Raw genomic sequence first — 21,021 nt, 5'->3', positions numbered from 1 at the left:
AGGACTTCTGACTATTTGTTATAGGTGGAATTATATCGCCCCCAAATTCCTATGTTGATGTCCTAATCCCCAGGCTATCATAATGTGACCTTATTTTGAGATATGGTCATCACTGAGGTAATTCAGTTAAAATGGGGTCATTAGGATGTGCACTAATCTAATATGACTGGTGTCCTTAGAACAAGAGAAAATGTGAACAGAGACTGCAGAGAAGGAAGACAATGTGAGAGACTCAGGGAGAAGACAACCATCTAGAAACCAGGGATGTCTGAGGCTACCAGAAGCTAAAAAAGGGGCTGGATCAGATCTTCCCTCTCAGGATCGCCCTCAAAAGGAACCAACCCTGTTGCTACCCTGACTTTGGTTTTCTGGCCTCAGAAGCTGTGAGACAATAATTTTTGTTAGGCCACTCTCTGTGTGGTCCTTTGTTACAGTAGCCCTACAGAACTAGTATACTATCATTCCTTAACTTAGAGATGAACAAACTGAGGCCCAGAGAGGTATAGTGATTCACCCAAGATTCACATGCACAGTTAATTTTGATGCAGGACCAGAACCTGGTACTTCCTGTCCCTACAATAAAATTCTTTGTATTATAATGGGCTATTAGCAAAAAGAAGGAGGTGGCTTCAGATACCAAGACTTCAGCTGCTGCTTCTAGCAGTGATTTGTCAACCAAGATTCCATGACACAATAGACACCAAGGCACTGGCCAGATTGCCCAGACGGTGCTCCAGGTGTGGAGCCACACTTAGGGGGCAAAATCAACCTCTGAGTAAAGTAGCAGAGAGGCTCCAATTGCTCCTCTCTTGTATCTCTAAATGTTTCAGACTTGCCAATGGACAAGCATTTAGGCACATCCTTATCACTCACAGACTCAGGGACGGGTGAAGGTGTTCAATATGTAGCAAGGAAACCTGATATTCCTTGCTCCCCTGTTGCATCAATACCCATCTCAAGTTTTGCTACCTGTCTGTACAGCTGTGGGTGTACAGCAGGGGCCCTGACCCTGTCTGACTCTCTCCCTCCCTTCTCCCCTCCTCTTCAGTAAGTAACAAGATAAACAGCTTTTGTTTGGATTGCTCTTTTAATGCACAGGCTGGAGAAGAAATTATAATCTCTATGGAAGAGTAGCCTGGTTAGTCAAGCTGACATTGCTGTCATCCTAGAAGCTCGGCATGTTGATTTATTCATGTAGAGCCTTCTGTTTTCCCTGTCACTGGAACTGAATTCTTCCACCGGTCTAGGCCAGCCGGCAGCATGGAGACACAGAATGAGATACCCGTGAAAACCTGGGTCTACTAATGAAGGGTTTTCTGTTGAAGAATGGTAAATTCCTGTCACCCAGTGCACAGGGGTGTAATGTCAGGCCAGCAGAACATTTTCACAAGGCCAAAGAGCTGAAAATGAAAATGCGTCGAAGAGCCATGTGTTACTTACAAGACTCGGAGATTCTTGAGTCCAGCGAAGTCCATCTTGGTGATCCTGGTAATATTATTTCTGTCCAGGTCACTGCAATAGAGAGCAAATTTGGGTCAGATTTTTTTTGCAGGTTACACTTACGGTCTATTCAACCCAGACTGGCTTGAAGGAATGTTGCTTGTCAAGCAGAAGGTAATTCCAATGATTAATACCATCCCCTGAGCATGCCCAAGCAACCTTAAGGATACTGTATGGAATAAGCTACCCATTATGTATGTAGTAGAGCCCTGCTATATTTAGCTGCCTGGCTTCTGTTGCCCCTTCTTTGGGTAACAACTTTTTCTTTGGAAGTTCCCTCCCCCAACTCTCAGACCATGTCACATAAGTGAGGCTGACCCCTCTTCCCAGATCCAGACCTAACCGAGGCTAGGCTTATAATCCCTCTTCACTCCCTCTGACAACAGTACTTGTTTCAGGAAAGTATACATGACTCAAATTCCCAATAGCTCTCTCTCCCCACTGGGTTTCCAAGCTGTTCAGCGTTGCCAGAAACCATCTTGCCACCATGAAGAGAGAGTTTTCCAGAGTCAAGGAGAGACTGATTCCTGGTGCTAGCCTATGAGTATGTGGATCTACCCATGCCTGAAGCCAGGTACTTCTGCATTTTGAAATTACATGAGCCAATCTATGCCAGCTCCCTTATATTTTGTCTTAAAACAGTTTGAGTTGAATTTTCTATCACTTGAAACCAAAAGAATCTTGACTGACTTTGGTACCTACCTAGGTATTGGTTTATTTTCCAGCTGGTTTGCAAACTCCCTGAGGGCAAAGGTAATATCTCATTTAACTTCCATAGCTCAATCTAGAGAGTATGTACCTGGCACAGAGTAGAGGGAACTTTGCTAATTTCATACATTAGGGAAAGACAGTTACATGGATTGCTCCTGACTCAACTAGTAGGTTTATGCTCCTAAAAATGGTCCCAAAGAGAAGAATTTGCTATGGAAGAATTGAAAGCATTATGGTGGTATTTGTGTTGGGGAGAGGGGACACCATGGGTATTAGAAAACCAGGGTTAGAGAAAACCGAAGTCAAGAATGAACCTATGAACAACTGTATATATATATATATTCTGTGTTCACTAACATTATCTAAGACTAGATGCAAAAAAAAAAAAAAAAAAGACCACGAATAATATGTTACAGTTCTTAATAATGGGTGCTGAATGACTATTTCCTATCTACCATACCTTCTTGAGAAATTTTCAGGGTTCTGGCCACATTGGAGTTTCAACAAGTTACTTGTAAACTGGCTTTTCTCTTTTCCTGAACATTCAGGAACTAAGGAGGCCATTTTCTCCATGACAGATCCCCATCCACATGGTCACTACTTTTAACATTCTTAGCCAGGGCCTAAAGTTTCCATCCTGCAGTCATGTCTCAGAGGGGCTTGTGAGCTCTACAGCTGTATTAAAGGAACAGGGAAACAATCTTCAGATTCTAGCACTTTATATGAAGAGGGATTAGTCTCCTGATACTGAAAATAATACCAAAATAAGAATCAAGTGAGTCCTTGGGTAATCTCACCTGGGAACCACCTCCCTTCCTCATCCAGTTTTCCACTATCTAAAATAGCAATCAAGTTGTTTCTTAACTAGCCTGTGATGGAGAGAGGCAACATATAGACTTCTCAGACTCAGCTGAGTGCTGGCAAAGGAAGAGCAAGAATTACACAGGGAAATAAAGAAAGGTTACCTGTCTGAGGATCAGACAGCAGCACACAGATGGGAATGTGTGCATGCTCATACTCCCTGAGTATTCTTCTCAACTCCTGTCTCAACGGGAATGATGTGTGGGGACACTGAAAACTACAGATATGACAATGCAACTAAGGGTTTAATTACCAGGACCCAGCATGGTATCTCAGCAGCTTGTGCTGGTGGCTGTGGCACCAATATTTTCAATTAATATTTATTACGTGAAGGTGCACAAAGTGTGCTGCTGAAAGGCTGAGGGCTTGGCGAGGGTGGTGGGGGAACAGGCTGTGGGGTTGCCCCAGGCACACAGTCCGTGTTTGGGAGGCAGAGCCTCAGGGACAAGCAGCCCTGAGTTTGAGTCCCTGCCCTGTCGCCTGCTGAGTGACCTATGGGCAGTTCACTTCATCTCTGAGGCTCCGCTTCTCCATCCACAAATGGAGGGTGATCACCTCAAGTTCAAAGGTTTTTGTGAAGGTCAAATGAGATGACACATATACAGTGCTTCCCCGGCACTTGTTAGAGACTCAATCATGGCAGCTATTGTTACTCTCATTAGTTGAACTACAGCCTTCTTACCTGCACCTGCCACTTCCACCCTGAAATTTCAGTGCAAGAGCAGTTGCCTGCACCACCCCAAACTCTGTGCCTACAGATGAATCCTGGGATCTCCAGGAGACTATCTTCCTGTAGATGTAAAAGGGGTGCATTTTGTGACTAATAAGTAGTAAGATGGTGCCACAAGCAGCCCCCTCATGCTGCCCCTCCCTCTTACATTTCTTTTTTTTTCTTCAAAGATTTTTTATTTATTTATTTGACAGAGAGAGACACAGCGAGAGAGGGAACACAAGCAGGGGGAGTGGGAGAGGGAGAAGCAGGCACCCCATGGAGCAGGGAGCCCGATGTGGGGCTCAATCCCAGGACCCTGGGATCATGACCTGAGCCGAAGGTAGACGCTTAATGACTGAGCCACCCAGGCACCCCGCCTCTCACATTTCTAAGACACCTATTTCCAAATCTCCCCCTGCCCTGCCAGCACACACACTGCCCGACTGCCAGGAAGGAGGTCAGGAAGCACGTTCCTGGGCTCTGAGGTGAGACAGGTCAGGGTTCAAATCTCTTCCCTACCCCTGACTCCCAGCTGTGTGAGTTTCAGTATTTTAACTTCTCTGAGCCTCCCTGCTTTATGTAAGCCTCTCCTACTTGCAACCTTGGAATGGCGAGAAGCACAAAACCTTGACTGCAAGTATGCTTGGCTGAAAGTGGGACTTAATTAAATGGGCACTGTGAAGAAGCTGCACTACCTCATGTACCCATTGCTCCCCTAGCCCCCGTTGTCCCAGTCCAGGCTACTCTGGAACTTCAGCCTGATTTCTTAGCCTTCAGCTTTGGCCTTTGAGGGAATCAGAATCAGTATATCTTAGCCTCGCAGATGGTTCAGACGGTGTTCTGAACCATCTGCAAGCATGATCCCTAGATGTGGAGCCACTGCAGTTCTAGTGGTAGAGTAGGGAAGTGGGGTGGTATTAATATATGCCTGCAAGTTGTTTCGTTGACGAGCCTGCCATGGAGAGGTGGAGTCTATGTTCCTTTCCCTTGAAAGTGAGCAGGACTTATGACTGCTTAGACAAGCCTGGGGCAGGAATGATGTTGTAGAATTTCTGAGGATGGATTAGAAAAGGCAGTAAGCAACTGCCTGGCTCTGTCTTGGAGCACTTGCATGGGAGCCCTGAGCTGCCATGCTGGAAGAACGGAAGGCCTAGGGTCACCACTGGTGAGACCACGTGAGAAGACGAGAGAGAGACAGAGACAGGGAGAGACAGGGAGGTGCTGGAGGAGCCCCAGCGGTTCTACCTTGGCTGTTTGATTCTTTCCAGCGTAGAGGTCAGGCACGTAAGTGTGGACACCTTTGAGATTCCAGCTCCAGCTACCATCTGGTTATGACTTATGAGAAACTCTGAGCCAGATCACCCAGCTGAACTACTCTTGAATTCCTGCCCACAGAAACTGTGAGGGAGAATACTAAAATGAGCACTGTCTTAAGCCATTAAGTTTTGGAGTGATTTGTTTGGCAACAAAAGAGAGATGGAAAAGAAAGGAAGAGAAAGACACCTTTTCAATGTTTAACTTCCCATTAACAATGGAACCTCCTTCACATGACTCTCAATGGCATGTCCTTTCTGTGCTTGCCTGTCACCCTTGAGATTCTCAGTCCTGTCATTATGGTCAAATATGGCTCACAGGGGCCAAAAACACCCTGTCATTCTAGGAATGAAGTGAGAACCAGCCCTTGTCTCAGGTTCTCAGGAGTAAAGACTGCATAATTAGGGTTGGCCATCTCTCCAAGTGAGCCTTAGGATACCATGAGAATCACCCTGGTGTTATATTAATAATCGCAATAGTGGGTACCATTCATTGAACATTGTGGCAGAGACCAGCAAGTTGTCCAGCAAACCATTTTCCCTCAGTCTGACATACACAGATAGCATACATTTCTCAGTTTCCCTGGCAGGGAGGGGCAACCATGTGACTGAGTTCTCACTATTACACGGGCAGAGGCAATATATGCTGCCTTCAGGCCTGACCGATAACACTTCCTGCCCAATCCTTCACGATCTTTTTCTTCCCTCTGCTTGGGCTGAATTCAGTAAGTCCAGAGGAGGACTCCAAGAATGGCAGACAGAAAGAGCCTGAGTCCTTGAATGACTGCATGGAATAGAGACCTTCCCTCCCCTTTCTCTCCATTTAGCTATATAAAACTCAGACACATTCAAGAAATAATTCTTAAAGCCACTGAAATTTTGGGCCTATTTGTTATAGCAGTCTATACTGACAAATGCAGTATCTTTGAGTCAGGGTCTTTCCATCTTTTTTTTTTTTCTTTCTCTTTGCAACAGTTCTGAAAGGTAGGTGTTATTATCTTCCTTAAACAGATAAAAATACTGAAGATAAGCCTTAATAAGAGCTGATGTTTGTTGGGCCCAAACTATGCACCAGGCACTGTCCTAAAAACTGTATGTTCATTTTCTCTTATCCAGACAGCAATCATATGTGGTAGATACTATTACTATCCCATTTTTCACATGAGGAAGCTGAAGCATAATTTCCCCAACCCCAATCCAGCTTAGATTTTACCAATAAAGCAACCTGCCATGACGTCACAAAACCAGTGAGTGGCAAAGGCTGGGATGTGAACTTGGGCTCTCTGAATGCAGAGGACATGTTTTTTATCACATCATGCTCCCCATCTATAGCTAGACTCTAAGCATTTTCCACTACATCAGGTTAACTACTGACTGAAAGAAAAATGAATGAATAAATGAATAAATAAATAGAACAGTACAGAATAGAATTTCCCATCCCATCTTGAGGCAAGCAAAGGGCACTCCTGGTGGTTTCACTGCTTCCCACTCTAGGCAAGATGGCCCATTTCCTTTTCTGTCTCCCAGTGAGGTCTGGGCCGGTGGGGGTGCTGAGACCCTCTGCAAGCTTTCAGAGGGGTGCTTTCCTGCTGTTTTTGCCCATGTCTGGTTTCTGCCCTGTTGCTCATCATCTACCAGACTGCCTCTATAAACAGGCATCACCAGGGTAATCTCCTACATTATTTTTCCCTATCCCAATCAGTGAATCATAAACCAATGCTGAGAGTCACAGCTTGGTGGTATTTTCACATCTGTTTGACACCTTGGGTGGGGTGGGGAGGATGAGGAATTCAGAACAACACTGGAAAAAATGGAACAAAAAATGTTCTGGGGCAGGCCACTGTCCCTAACTTGGCACACGTATATTCACATTCTTCTTTTGATTCATTCTGTGGCATTCCAGAGAAATGTTCTTTTTGCTGTGGCACATCTGGGAAGAGGGAGCACTAAGAACAGGGTAGTGTGAAAAAAGGGCTTCAACACCAAACCCAGAAGATGTAGATTTGAGACCCCTCTTCCTTCTTAGCTGGGTAACTTTGGGAACGTCACTTAAACTTGTTTAACCCCAGTTGTTCGTATTGTTGTTGAGACTTTTATAAAATATGACCAAGAACACCCGCTCTACAGGATTACCATGAGGCTCAAGAGATAAATTATGTGAGGAAGTACTTTCTAAACAGCGACTGGAGTAATTAATTTTTCACTCACAGCCAACAACTTGAAGGGAGAGGAAGCAGAGGTGGAAGTTAGGACTGGTGTCAAAACAAGATGTTTCTCTACGATGGTGCAACCTATAGAGTTAGAGACTATACCATCAGTTCAGACCAGACTTTAAGACCACCTGCCCCATACAGCAACTGTATACAGAGTGATGTCTTCTGGGTTTCAGGAAAGAAGATATCTCAATCTACGGTAAACTTGGAAGGGCTGCTTTACAATGAAGTAATTCCCTATTACAGGGTTATATAAGCAGAGATTAGTAGTTAACTCATGCTGGACATGATGTACTTGTGATGGGTAGGAAGCTGGATGACATGACCTATAAAGTCCTGATAACTTTGAGATCTACAATTCTTGTATTTTGGGGGCCCAGAACCAAGGGGCCTTAAAAATATGGCCTCAGTTTGGAGTCTAGTTGAGGAGATGGACTGAGACTTAAAAAGCTACTTAGAGAACAATGTAAAAATATATACAATTAGATGTTAAGACATGTGGTCTAGATTCCCTGGAGAGTGAGCAATCAGAGATTTGAGTTAGCTGTGAACACAGGAGCTCAGAAGACCTGGAGCAAATGAGAGGGAAGTACACTGTGATGCGGTGGTGACAACAGGGGCCACAGTGGGGATCCCAGAGAAGTGAAGGGTCTGAGGACAAGGAGGGCAAGCTTCTGAATGAGGACGGTGTGATGCTTTCATGTTCAAAATCTCAAAGCCTAATCTAGGGAATTTTGCCTAGGAAAGTGGTAAGGGGGGACAGAATTAAGATGTCTTGTGGTCCAGCCTGACCCCTTGTTTACTACCAGCAAAGAAGAAGTTCCAATCACATCAGAATAAATTAGTGAAGGGGCTTTAGCTTCCATTTCAGTTATTCACTCTCTACGCCAGGAAGGCTAACCTGAATGGAGCACATCACAAGGCTGGCTGCTGTGCCCTTCTGCTTCACTTTGAGCTAAGCAGGCGATGGGGGGAAAGGAACAGAGTGAGATTCTCCTGGTTCCCTCCCTGTGAGGTCACTCAGGTTAGCTAGTGTCTCCACCAAAGGTCATGACTCCTCTTCATGGCTAACCACTTCCTGGTTCCAGAACAGTGCCTTCTCTAATCTCTTCGGGCTCAGGGGTAGTAACAGCTCTATTGATTCTAGTCCTGGTTCCCTGAAGCACAGCCAACTACTGAAATAGTCCCTTTGTAAATCAATCTTCTTTACATAATCCTAATTTGAGTTTTTCTACCTATTTTCATTTTCTGACACCTTGGGTGGGGTGGGGAGGATGTCATTCATTCACTCATGTCATTCATTCAATAAATTATCTTAACCACTAAGTTTCATGTACTATACTAAATGCTGGGACACAGCTGTAAACAAGCCTGGCATGGTCTCTGACATTGAGCAAGCATAGCGGGGAAGAAATAAATAAAGGGTCAACTCCCACAGACTGTGCTAAACAGTCCACAGTAAGTGTTGTTGAACTTTTTCTGTAAAGGGCCAGATAGTAAATAATTTAGGTTTTGTCAGCCATATTTTTTTATGACAACTATTCAACTCAGCTCTGTAGCACAGACAATACACAAACTCATGGGTATGCCTGTGCTCCAATAAAACTTTATTTGCAAAACAGGCTGAAGGGCAGATTTGGTCCGGGAGGTACAGTTTACAGACTCCTGTTCTATACTGTGTCGGAGCCATAAACAAAAGCTTACAGGAGAGTATACCAAGTTTTAAGGGTCAGGAGAGGCTTCCAGGAAAAGGCAGTATTTTAATTGAGACTTCAAGAATGAGTTGGCCATAGCTAGGTTGGTTGGCATGGGAATGTGAGAGAGAGAGAAAAAGGATTCTAGGTAAAAGAAGCAGCATGTATAAAAGCCCAGAGTCATTGCTTTAGGATAACTGCAAGATTTGTTTGGCTGTTAAAGCATGTCACAGGGGAAAGCAGAACGCTCCTTCTTTCAGTCCTCCCTTCCTGCCTTCCTCCCTTCCCCTTTCCCTCCCTCCCTCCCTTCCTTCCATGCTCCCTTTTTCTCTTGCTCTCTTCATCCTTCCTTTATTCCTACAATAGGCCTTTATTATACACCTACTCTGGGCCTGGTGCTGTTTATGGCTAGGGATAGCATGATGAACAACAACAAAAACTGTTCCGTTCAGGAAACTTTTATTCTCTTGGTGAGTGTGGCAGACAGACTCTAGGGTGGTTACATGATCCCTGTCTCCTGGTATTAGCACCCTTGAGCAATCCCTTCTCCTTGAGCAAGGCAGGACCTACTGACTTGCTTCTCATTGATATAATATGGCAAAAGTGACTGGATGGCGCTTCTGTGATTATATTATATACAACTATAATGCCCATCCTGCTAGGACACTCTTTCCCTTGTTACCTATGATGAGCAAGTGACCATATTAGGGAGGCCCACACGGCAAGGAACTGAGGGCAGCCCCCACAAACAACCAACGAGGAACCGAAGACAACCACCAAGAGCCTGAAGTCTTCAATCTAACAGACTGCAATTCTGCCAATACCTCAAGAGTTTAGAAGTACATCCATCGCAGTTGAGCCGTGGGTGGTCAGGAGAGACCTTTGGTCTGAGACTTGAAGGGAAAGAAGGAACCAGACAAGGAGGGGAGACATTTCCAAGTATAGGAACAGAATCACAAAGGTCCTGAGGAGATTAAGTATTGGAGGGTCTAAGCAACAGAAAGGCCAGGTGATTGGAGCAGAATATCACCAAATAGGATCACAGAGGCAGGTGGCACCCAGACTATGGAGCATCCAGGGGGGCAGCTTTCGTGCCTTTAGCACTCAGAACCACAGGAGAGGTCAAGCAGGGAAGTAACTGGTTTAACAGCCCTCAAGCTCTTTCCCCTGACATCAAACCTGCCCCCTACAACCAGATTCATTTCCCCCAAATGCCAATGTCTTTGACAGTGCAAAGCATTGCAGCCAGGTGGTACTCATGACTGTTCTTAGCTTGCCTCATTTAATTCTTTCTTCTTTCAGTCCAAAGACCTTTACTGAGCGCCTTCCAGATTTGGGACTCTGCTAGACACTCCATTGACACTTATGTTCCTGCTACTTGCTGGCCTCTAAAGCCCTCAACATCCTTTCTCCATCCAAATCCTACCACTACATTGTGGGTTGAATTGTGTCCCCCCAAAAGATATGTTGAAGTCCTAACTGCCTGTACCTGTAAAAGTGACCTTATCTGGAAATAGGGTCTTTGCAGATGGAATTAGTTTGAAATGAGGCCATTAGGGTGGTCCTAATCCAATATGACTAGAGTCCTCATAAGACAACGAGACAGAGACACAGGGAGAATGCCAGGGGACACCAGAAGGCAGACACTGGAGTGACACAGCTGCAAATCAACGAATGCCAAGGATCGCCAGCCACTTCCAGAAGCTAGGAGGAAAGGAAGGATCCCCCTCTGCTACAGACTCCAGAGTGAGCATGGCCATACTGACTCCTTGATTTCAGACTTCTAGCTCCAAGAAGTGTGACAGAATGCATCTCTGTTGATTTAAGCCACCCAGTCTGTGGTACTTTGCTTTGGCTGCTTCACAAAACATAACGGCCTCTCTTCAGGCTTTGTGAAGGCCTCCCCACCCCACCAAACCTCCTCCGTGCAGCTTTCCCAGGCTCTCCATCCTGCACTGATCTCTCCCTTCTCTGAACTTCTGAACTTCTGCATCATTTAGCCTCTGCACAATCCATTTTGGCCTTTCATCACATTTCCTTCCACCTCATGTGTGCTGCCTGTTTCCTGTGTGTTTGCCTCGTCTCCCAAAGGAGTGTGAAGCTCTGTGGGAGCCAAAATCACAGATCATACTCCCCTCACTTCCTCCCAGACACCTTGGATGAAGTGAGGTCCCTTGGAGACACTGAGAGAAATGTACGCTAGTGTTCTCTGGATGCTGGGGCAAAGAGTTTTGTTGTTTTTCTTAAATATTTTACATTTTGCTTCTTAGAACTGTCAATGTTTTTCCACAATAAATGTATATTACTCACGCACTCTCCCCTCTCCCCGCCAAAATGTTGAAAGAAGTGGCCCAGTTGAAACAGGACTCTTCCATGGCTAAAGTGACCAGCAGAGCTGAAGCCATTTAAGACCTGGAAATCTGGCCAAAGAAGATGTTCTTTGATGGGCCCAAGGGCGGTTCGTAGAAGCTGCTCAGATGGCCCTACCCATACGGGTGTCTTCCTTTCTTTGCTTTCTCTCCCCAGTCACCCATTCATCTTCCCTGATGGAGGAGAGAAAGCAGTATGTGTTCAAGAATCACCAAATCACCATCCCACTAGGTCACACGCAGCCACATTTCACCGTGGATCCCCCTCATAGAGCTTCCAGCTCATGTCTTACTGCACAACAGAGACATTACTGAATTATTCTCTGACTTTTTCACTTCATCCTCATCAGTTACATAACCACATACAAGTTTAAAAACACATACACGCATTCGGAAGAAAAATGACTGAATTTGATTTAAAAAACTGTCTTCACACTACCTCAGTTGTTTGGGAACTAAGCCTCCTGGGCTAAATTTCTGGCTTGGCAACACTCTTGCATATATAATTTTACACCTGCAAAAGTTTGCAGCCAGTGCTTTGCAGACAGCTACCTGCAGGGAGGAGAACAGCCAGACAGAGGCGCAACCTGGATGGTTGGGTGTGGAGGTGGTGAGGGCTCTGTAAGGAGGAGGGGCGAGCGTGAGTCTCCACTCTTCCTCTCCTGCTGCAGGAGGGCTCCCCACTAGCCCCTGTCTCGCTCTGTTCAGTTTCATGCTTCAGCATGAAGGGCACAGAGGGGACATATCTAGCTCTTTGCTGGAGGCAGTAGAGGAGAACTTGCAAACTCATAGCCCATGGGCCAATTCTGGCCTGCAGACATCTTTAGTCTGGTCCTCAGTATGATTTCAGCATTTACAAACTAATTGCCAATTTGGAAGCATTTCACATACAAATCTGGAATTCTAGATTGTCTCTAAAAAATCAGATGATCAGACCCCCTGGACTTTCATGGCCACTGAAAACTGGAGCTAAGAGGCAACTGCCCATTTTGGACAAGGTATGGACTTTGCTATTCATCAGTCCCATTCTTCAGCTTCCCTCACTTATGCCACCTGCTTGGTCCTTTACTGGCATTGGAGTTTGAGATCTCTGTTCCAGAGCATAATGCTTAAGAAAGCAGGTGCTAGAATCAGATAGCCCGGGCTCAAATTTTATCAGACAGTGGTAATGGTTTTGGGCAAATTCCTTAACTCATCCCTAAGCTTCTGTTTTCTCACCTGTAAAATGGGCATAATAACAGTACCCACTTCCTAGGATACTATGAGGGGTAAATGAGATGATAAAGTGATTTAGCACAGGGCTGGTCATGTAGTAAATACTCAACAGGTAATCATTACCATCAATTTGTTGAATATTATTCATACAAAATGTGAGAAGAGAAAGATGCAGAATAGGTTAATGGGAACTTAGTGCTTAACTAACCTTGAAGGGGCATGGAGTCTAATCCACAGCTCTTTCCCCCAGATCTTCCTAGTCCACTCAATCACATCCTTCAATCTCTCCCTTCATGACAACCCCCAGACTATTCTAGCCCTGAGTCTCAGAAAACGAAACAAAACAAAAAAACCACATCATTCCCAAATTCTTCCTATGATGACTTAAGACAACTTATTTCTTTCTGAGCAGTAACCCCCAGGTGACAACTATCAACCCAAAAGGGTTCAGTCTATATATGCATTTTATCATGCCCAGAAATCTCAAATCTTTCCAAATTCTTCCCAGAAGTCCCATTCTTAAAACCCTTCTCCACCCTATATATGAAAGTACCTTAAAAAAAAAAAAAAAAGCTCCATAAATCCCAAAATCTCAAAAGAGATTGGGGTCAGCCTTTGAAAATGGATCAAGAAATGTTGGGCACATGATATGACAGGAACAATGCTATGGGTTCACCAAACCATTTCATTTTTCTCTTAGGTAAACAGCAAGATTAAATTTACTGGCACCCCTTGTATCTAGGTGGGACCATATGACTGATTTCTGATTAAAGAAATGTAGACGGAAGTGATATAAACCATTTCCAGGCAAGGCCATAAAACATCCTTCACATTATACTCTCTTCCCTTGTCTTCCTCGACATGTATAGAACATGTGTCAAAAATGGTGGTGTCCTATAATGGAAGGAACCTGGGTTTCTGAGAGACCATATGGATCATAGCCAGACCACCTGAACTGGACTCTGGTATAAGGAAGTAATACAATTTTATTGTTTTGCCACTGTTACATCTGGATTTATTTGTTTCTGCAGCATAGCCTTATCTGTGCTGACTGATACACACGGCAGTTTGGCCGAGCGGGAAAGAAAAGCCTAGAGGCTAAACATCCATGATTTTTTTCTATGCCCTCTTTCTAACCCATAGCATGATCTTGGAAAAGTTACCCATCCCCAATCTTTAAAAGGAAGAAAATGAACTGATTGATTCCCCCAGGGTCAGAATCTCACTGACCCTGAACTCTTACCCATGAAAATTCTCACAGGCTTTGAACCCCATTAACACACAACCTTAAATTATGTTTTTAAGAAGGCTACCTAAGTTCTAGTCAACAGAGGTAGAAAAGCTGCTGCCAGCCACATTACAGTCTAAATAAATATCTGTGGAGTAATTATTATGCAAGAACCAACGTGTGTTGGGTGTTTACCATGTGCCAAGCACTATTCTAAGTACTTCACATTCAGTGCCTCTTGTAATCCTTACAACCAGCCTGCAAGGTTGATGCTATTATTAGTCCCATTTTATGAATGAACAAATGGAGGCATAGGGAGCTTAGGACCCTTATGTATGATCACAAGCTGATAAGTACACCAGGGGCATTCTATCTAGATAGTCAGATGTCAGAGCCTGACAACTTAGCAATCAACTTGTAAGAAATAAATACAGAGTCCTGAAGGGTGAAAGGCAAACTGATATGATCTGATTAGAGAATTTCCTTAACATACCCTAAATTTTAGCTAAACCAATAAACTGCAACTGCTTGGGAGTTGCAGCCATATACATTTGAATCCCCAGGGTCCAGCACAATGTCTGGCACATAAAAAGCACAAATAAACATTTGTTGAATGACTGAATGTTCTGAACCGAGTTTTTTATCAACACTTTTAACTGAGTTACATTTGCCTTTCATTGACAATGCCTTGAGACCCAAAGTCAATGTTAGTATTTCATTTGTACCAATAAATCTGAGCACGAGTTGGAAGTAGAGTGATCATATAATTTCTCATCCAAACTTGAATGTTTCTGTGAGTCAAAGGAGATGCCATTAATGATTATATCAGGAAAAGAGGCAGAAGTTGGGACTGTTCTGAGCAAATCAGCACAAATGGTCATCCTAGCTAGAGTCACAATAACCTACAATAGAGATGAGTGACAAAGGGAGCACTCACAAGGGGGCCTGACTGTCCACAATGTCTTTGTTCTTAAGGAATGCCCCTTCTTGTCTACTTCAAAGTCTATACTACTTGCGGGACATGTTGTGATTAAGTGTCATTCTCTGAATGGTGCACATCTCCAACCCTGACAGCCATGGAGCCCACTCACTATTAACTTTTAATATAGGTGCAGCAATCACTTTAAGAAAACAGGAAGGAGCAGCCCAAGGAATGCAATGATTGCTGCAGGAATATAAACATGGATCGCATTGGAACAGACAACATACTTTGTATAAACACTAATAAAGTGAGTTCAGGCTGAGCTGTGACTTTAAAGGAAATTCTTCCCCATAAACATGTCCTGCCATGCCCTAATAACTCTTTAATTTGATGCACATTTGGGAAGGATGATGCGAAGTAATCACAGAATAATGTTAAGGTCTGTTGCGAAGGAGGAGGGGGTGGAATGTGATGCAACTTGGAGCTAACACCATCCACCAGAGATTTGGCTCCATTGCTCATTTCACACATGGAGGGAATTTGCTGAGGGACATGCAGGAAATCAGAGACAGGTCTTTGCAGGTTCAGGACAAGAAAATTCTGGGTGTCATCTGATGGTACCATCAGGAGAAGGAGAAGACTCCTGGCCTGTCCATTTCTGGCCTGCTTTCTCTTGCTGGAGATAGCAAGAGTGGCTTTCACTTGTATGTAGGCTCTCTACTTCCCAGAGCAAGGCTCTTCAAATCTCAACTAGAGTATATGCTCCTTGAGAGCAGAGAACACTTCATACATATCCGGACATCACCCGTGGGGCTGACGTGGCCCTTTATCTCTGCAAGGAAGCAGAATGGCACAGAGTTGATGACAACCAGACCAGGAGCTGTAGCCTCAGGGCTCACGACACAGTTCCATAAATAATTGTATAGTTGGGGCAAGTCATTCTGCTCATCTGCAAAGGGGTTAATAGCACCGACTGAACCTCAGTGGGCTTTGCAGATGATAAAATACCCAAGAGAAGGGCTTTGTAAATTAAAAGAGAGCTGTACAAATATAGGAAATTATAACTGCTGGAAAGCATAATACTAATTAATAATAATAATAGTTTGACATGTATTGAGTTCTCACTATGTAGCAGGCATTATTCATCTCCTTTACATGCTCACAGCAATTCTAAGAGGTAGGACTATTATTATCCCCATTTCACAGAAAACAGCTCCCTAGAGGTTAAGTAACTTTCCCCAGTTCACACATCTAAGTATTATCTACAAGGTAATGATTCTGGTGGGCAGGCTGGATTGTCAGGGCTCCCTGCTCTCTGCTCCTCTATGTCCCAGGGAAGTGAAGGAATTAAAGGAATTGAATCTGTCTACTTTATCATGAACAACTAGAGGGCAAGGGTTGTGTGGGACTTCCCTCCAAATGTCCAGGATCCATCAAAGAAGGGGGAAATTGAGGTTTTTGGATCAAATGACTATAGCTCCTCCCTTACCCAGACACTCTTACTTCTATACCAACTCTTGGAGTCCATGCCCAACAGCATCATCATGCTTCTCTCCTTTCAGCAAGGCAATAGGCCTCAGCCTTGTGCCCCGGCTGCCTCCAAGTATAGCACAAAGAACTCATCTATCGGGGCAGGTCCCCCACATCCACCAGGCTCATTTCAAACACCATGCTTTTGCTCAGGCAAGTCTCGCATTTGTAATGTCCTCTCCCATGGACCACAATGAATGCAGCAATCAGGAAGCTGGGTTGAGGAACAGGGACTTTTCCCAATAGTGTGCTGAAGAAGAGGAGCTGGAAAGAAAGAGGATGTCTTTAGAGTAAGCCATTGAGATAGCGATGGACCCACCAACCCCTTTCAGGCGGGTGCCACTCTCCCCCATCTGGCACTGATAAAATGCCTAGGGATAAGAACTAGGTTGGGATAGAGAAGGACTCATCTGATTCTCCAACCAGTCCTGCATGTCCAGACCCAAAGGGGCAAGTATCCCTTTCATCATTCACGAAACCATATCTTGCTCATTATGACAATTTAAAAAACTTCTCTGATTATTCCTTTGAGAATCCAATTTGTTTCCTTTGTAAAGAGGAAACAATTCTCTTCTCAGTTTGGGAGGTGGGGACATTCCATTTATCTTCGGGGGAAATCTGTTTCCTATTATGAATCACATTCTGTAGGTCTATTTGCAAAGAATAAATCTCTGCACTTCATGTAGAAAAAAATTCTCTTTTCACTGTTCTACAAAAATCCCTGAAGGGAGGCTCCTGCCCTCTTCTAGCACTTGTGACAAAGACTGGATTTCCAACCCTTGCTTTGAGAGAAGGGAACTTTGTACTCATTCTCTGAAAATCAGCAGTATCCCAGAAGCATCTAGTATACCTGAGAGAGAGACTACCATGCAGTTATTCATTCAATCGGCATTTATGGATGAAGACTGAGGGTCAGAATCAAGAGAGATCCTGGGAAGGCATGGATTTAAAATAAATACCTAACCCTCCAAATCCCTGTGCTCTAAGACAGAGGTCAGCAAGCTATGGCCCACAGGCCAAATTGAGCCCACTGCCTGTTTTTGTATGGCCCATGAGCTAAGAATTGTTTTTATATTTTTAAATGGTTGAAAAATCAAAAGAAGAATAATATTTCATGACACATAAAAATATATGAAATTCAAATTTCAGTATCCATAAATACAGCTTTTCTGGAACACAGCCACAACTCTCATCCATTTATAGATTGTCTATGGCTGCTTTCGTGCTACACGGGCAGTTGAGTAGTTGCTATTGAGACTGTATGGTCCCCAGGGCCTAAATATGTACTATGTGGTCCTTTACAGAGAATGTTTGCTGACCCCTGAACTAGGAGCTTACATATCCCAGTAAGGTTCAAAAGTAAGGAAATGTCAGTGTTATAACTCAATGTTTGTGTCCCCCCAAAATTCTTATGTTGAAGCCCTAGCCCCCAGCGTGATGATATTTGGAGGTGATGCCTTGGAAGGTAATTATGTTTAGATGTGATCATGAGGGTAGTGCTCCATGATGAGATGAGAGCCCTGTAGGAAGAGGAAGAGACATCAGAGTACTCTCTTCCGTATGTGAGAACACAGAGAGAAGGCAGCCATCTGCAAGCTGGGAAGACAGCTTTCATTAGAACTCAACCATATTGGCACCTTGACCTCAGATTTCCAGCTTCCATGACTATGAGAAATAAATGTCTATTGTTTAAGCCACCAGTCCATGGTATTTTGTTATAGCATTCCGAGCTAAGACAGGCAGCACTACAATAACAAGAAGAATAAAAACCACAAATATTAACATGGAGGGTGATGCATAATGGTTAAGTGTGGGCACCAGGGTCGGACTGAAGGTTAATCTATGTGTGGTTTACTTAGCATCATGATTCAGGAAGTTATTTAAACTCTGTGTGCCTCCACTTCCTTATCTGTAAAATGGAGATAATCACAGTGTCTTCCTCCTTGGGTTGGGTTGAGAATTAATCTAGTTTATGAATATCAAGAGGACAAGACAATGTCTAGCTCATAAATACTTAACGTCTCTTTGCTCTTATTATCACCAGTACTGGTGCTTGCACAACTCCAGGGGACGTTGTTCAAGAGTATACAGTGAGAAGCATATAATATCACCCCTGAGGCATATAATATGCATACCGACCCAGGAGTTCAGCAGCATGGTGGCTCTGATCATAGCTAATACTACAATGATGCCTGCACAGAGTTTTGAGGAAAAAGGGGGAGCAGAAGCACCATTCCAGACAGAGTAAGTAGTTGCCATGTATTTTTATTGCCATGTCATCCACTCTTCCATTATGAAAAGAGATTCAAGAAGACAATATTAAATGAGCTATGGGAGACTCCAGCCCAGACCCCCAACCCCTATGCCTGTCTTTCTCTCAGCCCATAGACCCCGCTCAGTCATCCCAGGGTGGATTTCCTATGCCCATTCCTTCGATTACACCTTGCTCCTGGTCTCCCTCACCCCCAACTCTCAGGCTGTGGGCTATTTTAAGCTCAAATTAAAGACTCCTCTTTCCTGAATGGTTGCAATTTCAGTCTGTGGTTTTTTCACTCTGACATGGCTTGGGGCCATGGTGTTGGGTGTGTGGGGCACTGCAAAGGGGTAAATTGTTTTAGGAAGGAGGCAAGGGGCTTTACAGAAACTGTTTCACTGCAACACACTCACTGTGGAAAATACAAGCACATGGATGAACAAATAAAAAGAAAACAGCAGTGGGAGTGTCCCATATATCTGGAGAATAATGCTATAAATAGCATCATGTCAGAAGCAAGTAAGCACTGGAAGCTATGCAGTGCTTCAAACCCCAGAGAAAGAGACTTGCCATTCCAAGTCCATAAGCCCAAGTCTGTGTTTCTTCATAAGCCTCTTGAAGGAAGGACCTTTGAGGCTCTGATATAGGCTTCTTGATCTATAGAAACCTTGCCATTGACCCTAACATTGCAGGGTAGAGGTCAGGAAACTGAGGCCACATGCAAAGCCTCCAGTGCTTCCCCCTGGGAGATCTGAATCCACAGTCCAGTGATGGGCAAATGAGCACAGTGCTGATGAAAGCAGGCAGGTAAGAAGAGGAAGACCAGAAGGAAACTGGGTGGGAAGAGGGCAGAAGTCCACCAAGCTCTCCTAAGTCTAAGCTGGAGGAAACATGGACAAGAGTGCTCAGGATCCCATTCTGTTCTTTCCTCTGTCCCTTGCTTCTCATGTTCCTAAAGGGACAGAAAAGGAGAGATAAGCCTTCAAATCACACTTGGAGGACAGAGTCACTATAATTTCTTCCCTATCACATTTGCAGCCTGATCAGATACTTCCACACTGACCCACCATACCAAGTGAATTCCCAATTTGACCAGTTGCATTCTGGAAGCTTTGTCAGATGCTCAGTCAAGGTGGGCTCCCTAAGCAGCAACTGCAGATGGAGCTTGGCTCCGGAAGAGAATACCTCCAGGATCCTGAGTTCATTCTGGAATTTGGGTTTCTAGACCCTCACATACACATGACGGAGCCTTGGTCCTTTAGCTGAGAGTTCATCCACACTAAGTGGTTAGAAGTGGGGGTCACATGGGCTCCCCACCCGTGAACCCCACTGTACAGACCCTGTTTTGTTTGCTTGGCAAAGAGGGTTTTTAAATAGTGACTTTTTGCTGAGCATGTGGTCCCCAGTTCACTGATGGGCCCCATCAGCCTCCATCACTCCCTATATATTCAGGGGCAGCCCAATTCACCCATTTATATTACTTGTCTGGCTCAGGTAGGTGATTGGATGTGATCCTAGACTTTATCATGACTAAATGCTTTCCCACTAGTGTAACCAAGTCTCATGAACCAGTCCTTGCTCCAGTGGCGAGCACAGTGCCTTACCCAATGCAACTTCTCAAACAGTGGGCAGATTTGAATGTATTAATGTGATCGTGTCTCTTACACACAGCTCCTGAGACCACATGAGGAGAGAGAAGAGAAGGGACAGGAATAAAGAATTACTCACCCAACCATCTCTCTGGGATACTTGATGCTACAGGTCTACTGAAACACACCCCAAATGCCCAGGATAAATTGGTGGAGATGGCTGTAGGGGAGCCAAATCTTGGCTCCAATAAAACTGAGAACAGCTGACACTCCTGAATACTCTGGTCCCTGAGGGCCTGGGCTGAGTGCACACTGGTAACCACCAGCCCTTTCCTCTTTTTCTTCTTGTTATGCTTAATTACACCAGGATTGTGCTGAGTCAAGCAACCTGCTAGGGTGGGGGCCCAGGCATGACCTTTCCCATTGCTCTCAGCCAGTTCATGGGTCTCAAGTAGCCATGTGCATTTCCAGCGAGAAACCCAAGAATAAACTCAGCCCTGATGCATGATGCCAAATACTAAGCCCCACACCTCAGCCCCTGGGAGGATGGCCCCTTCTGAACTGAGGGTGAACAAAAGGGCCTTGCAAAAGCCACACCACCTGCATTCAGCCTTGAAACAGAGCCTTCTCAGCCGTGGAATGTGGCAACCAGCGGTCAGCTGAAGGCAGCAGAGCAGGTCTGCTCAATGCTCTCAAGTACCCTCTGGCTTTGCCAAGTTTTTACCTAAAGCGTGACTTCTAATTCTGCACCCTTATGCTCACTCTGTGCCACTCAAGGAGTGCAGAGTTCTGCATTTCTCTACATATGTGTGCACCCATATTCATATACGTGCACAGCCCTCTACAAATGCTCAAGAGAAATTTATGCAGCAAAATGCTCTAGATCAGTGTTCCCATTCTTGGCTGCACA

General features: G+C 44.5%; 1 protein-coding gene across 1 annotated transcript in view; it reads right to left on the bottom strand.

The window, feature by feature from the left end:
- SLIT3 (slit guidance ligand 3) overlaps window positions 1–21,021 on the bottom strand; it is a 592,929-nt gene that overhangs the window by 546,475 nt on the left and 25,433 nt on the right. The window contains exon 2 of the mRNA XM_025867066.2: window positions 1,441–1,512. Coding sequence (XP_025722851.1) covers window positions 1,441–1,512 — 72 coding nt within the window. The remainder of the gene's footprint in view (window positions 1–1,440; window positions 1,513–21,021) is intronic.

This window comes from Callorhinus ursinus, unplaced genomic scaffold (genome assembly GCF_003265705.2).
Source record: "Callorhinus ursinus isolate GAN/ISIS: 27379988/994484 unplaced genomic scaffold, GSC_fseal_2.0 scaffold3, whole genome shotgun sequence".
Classification (NCBI taxonomy): Eukaryota; Metazoa; Chordata; class Mammalia; order Carnivora; family Otariidae; genus Callorhinus; species Callorhinus ursinus.
This window is presented reverse-complemented; position numbering and strand designations above follow the sequence as displayed.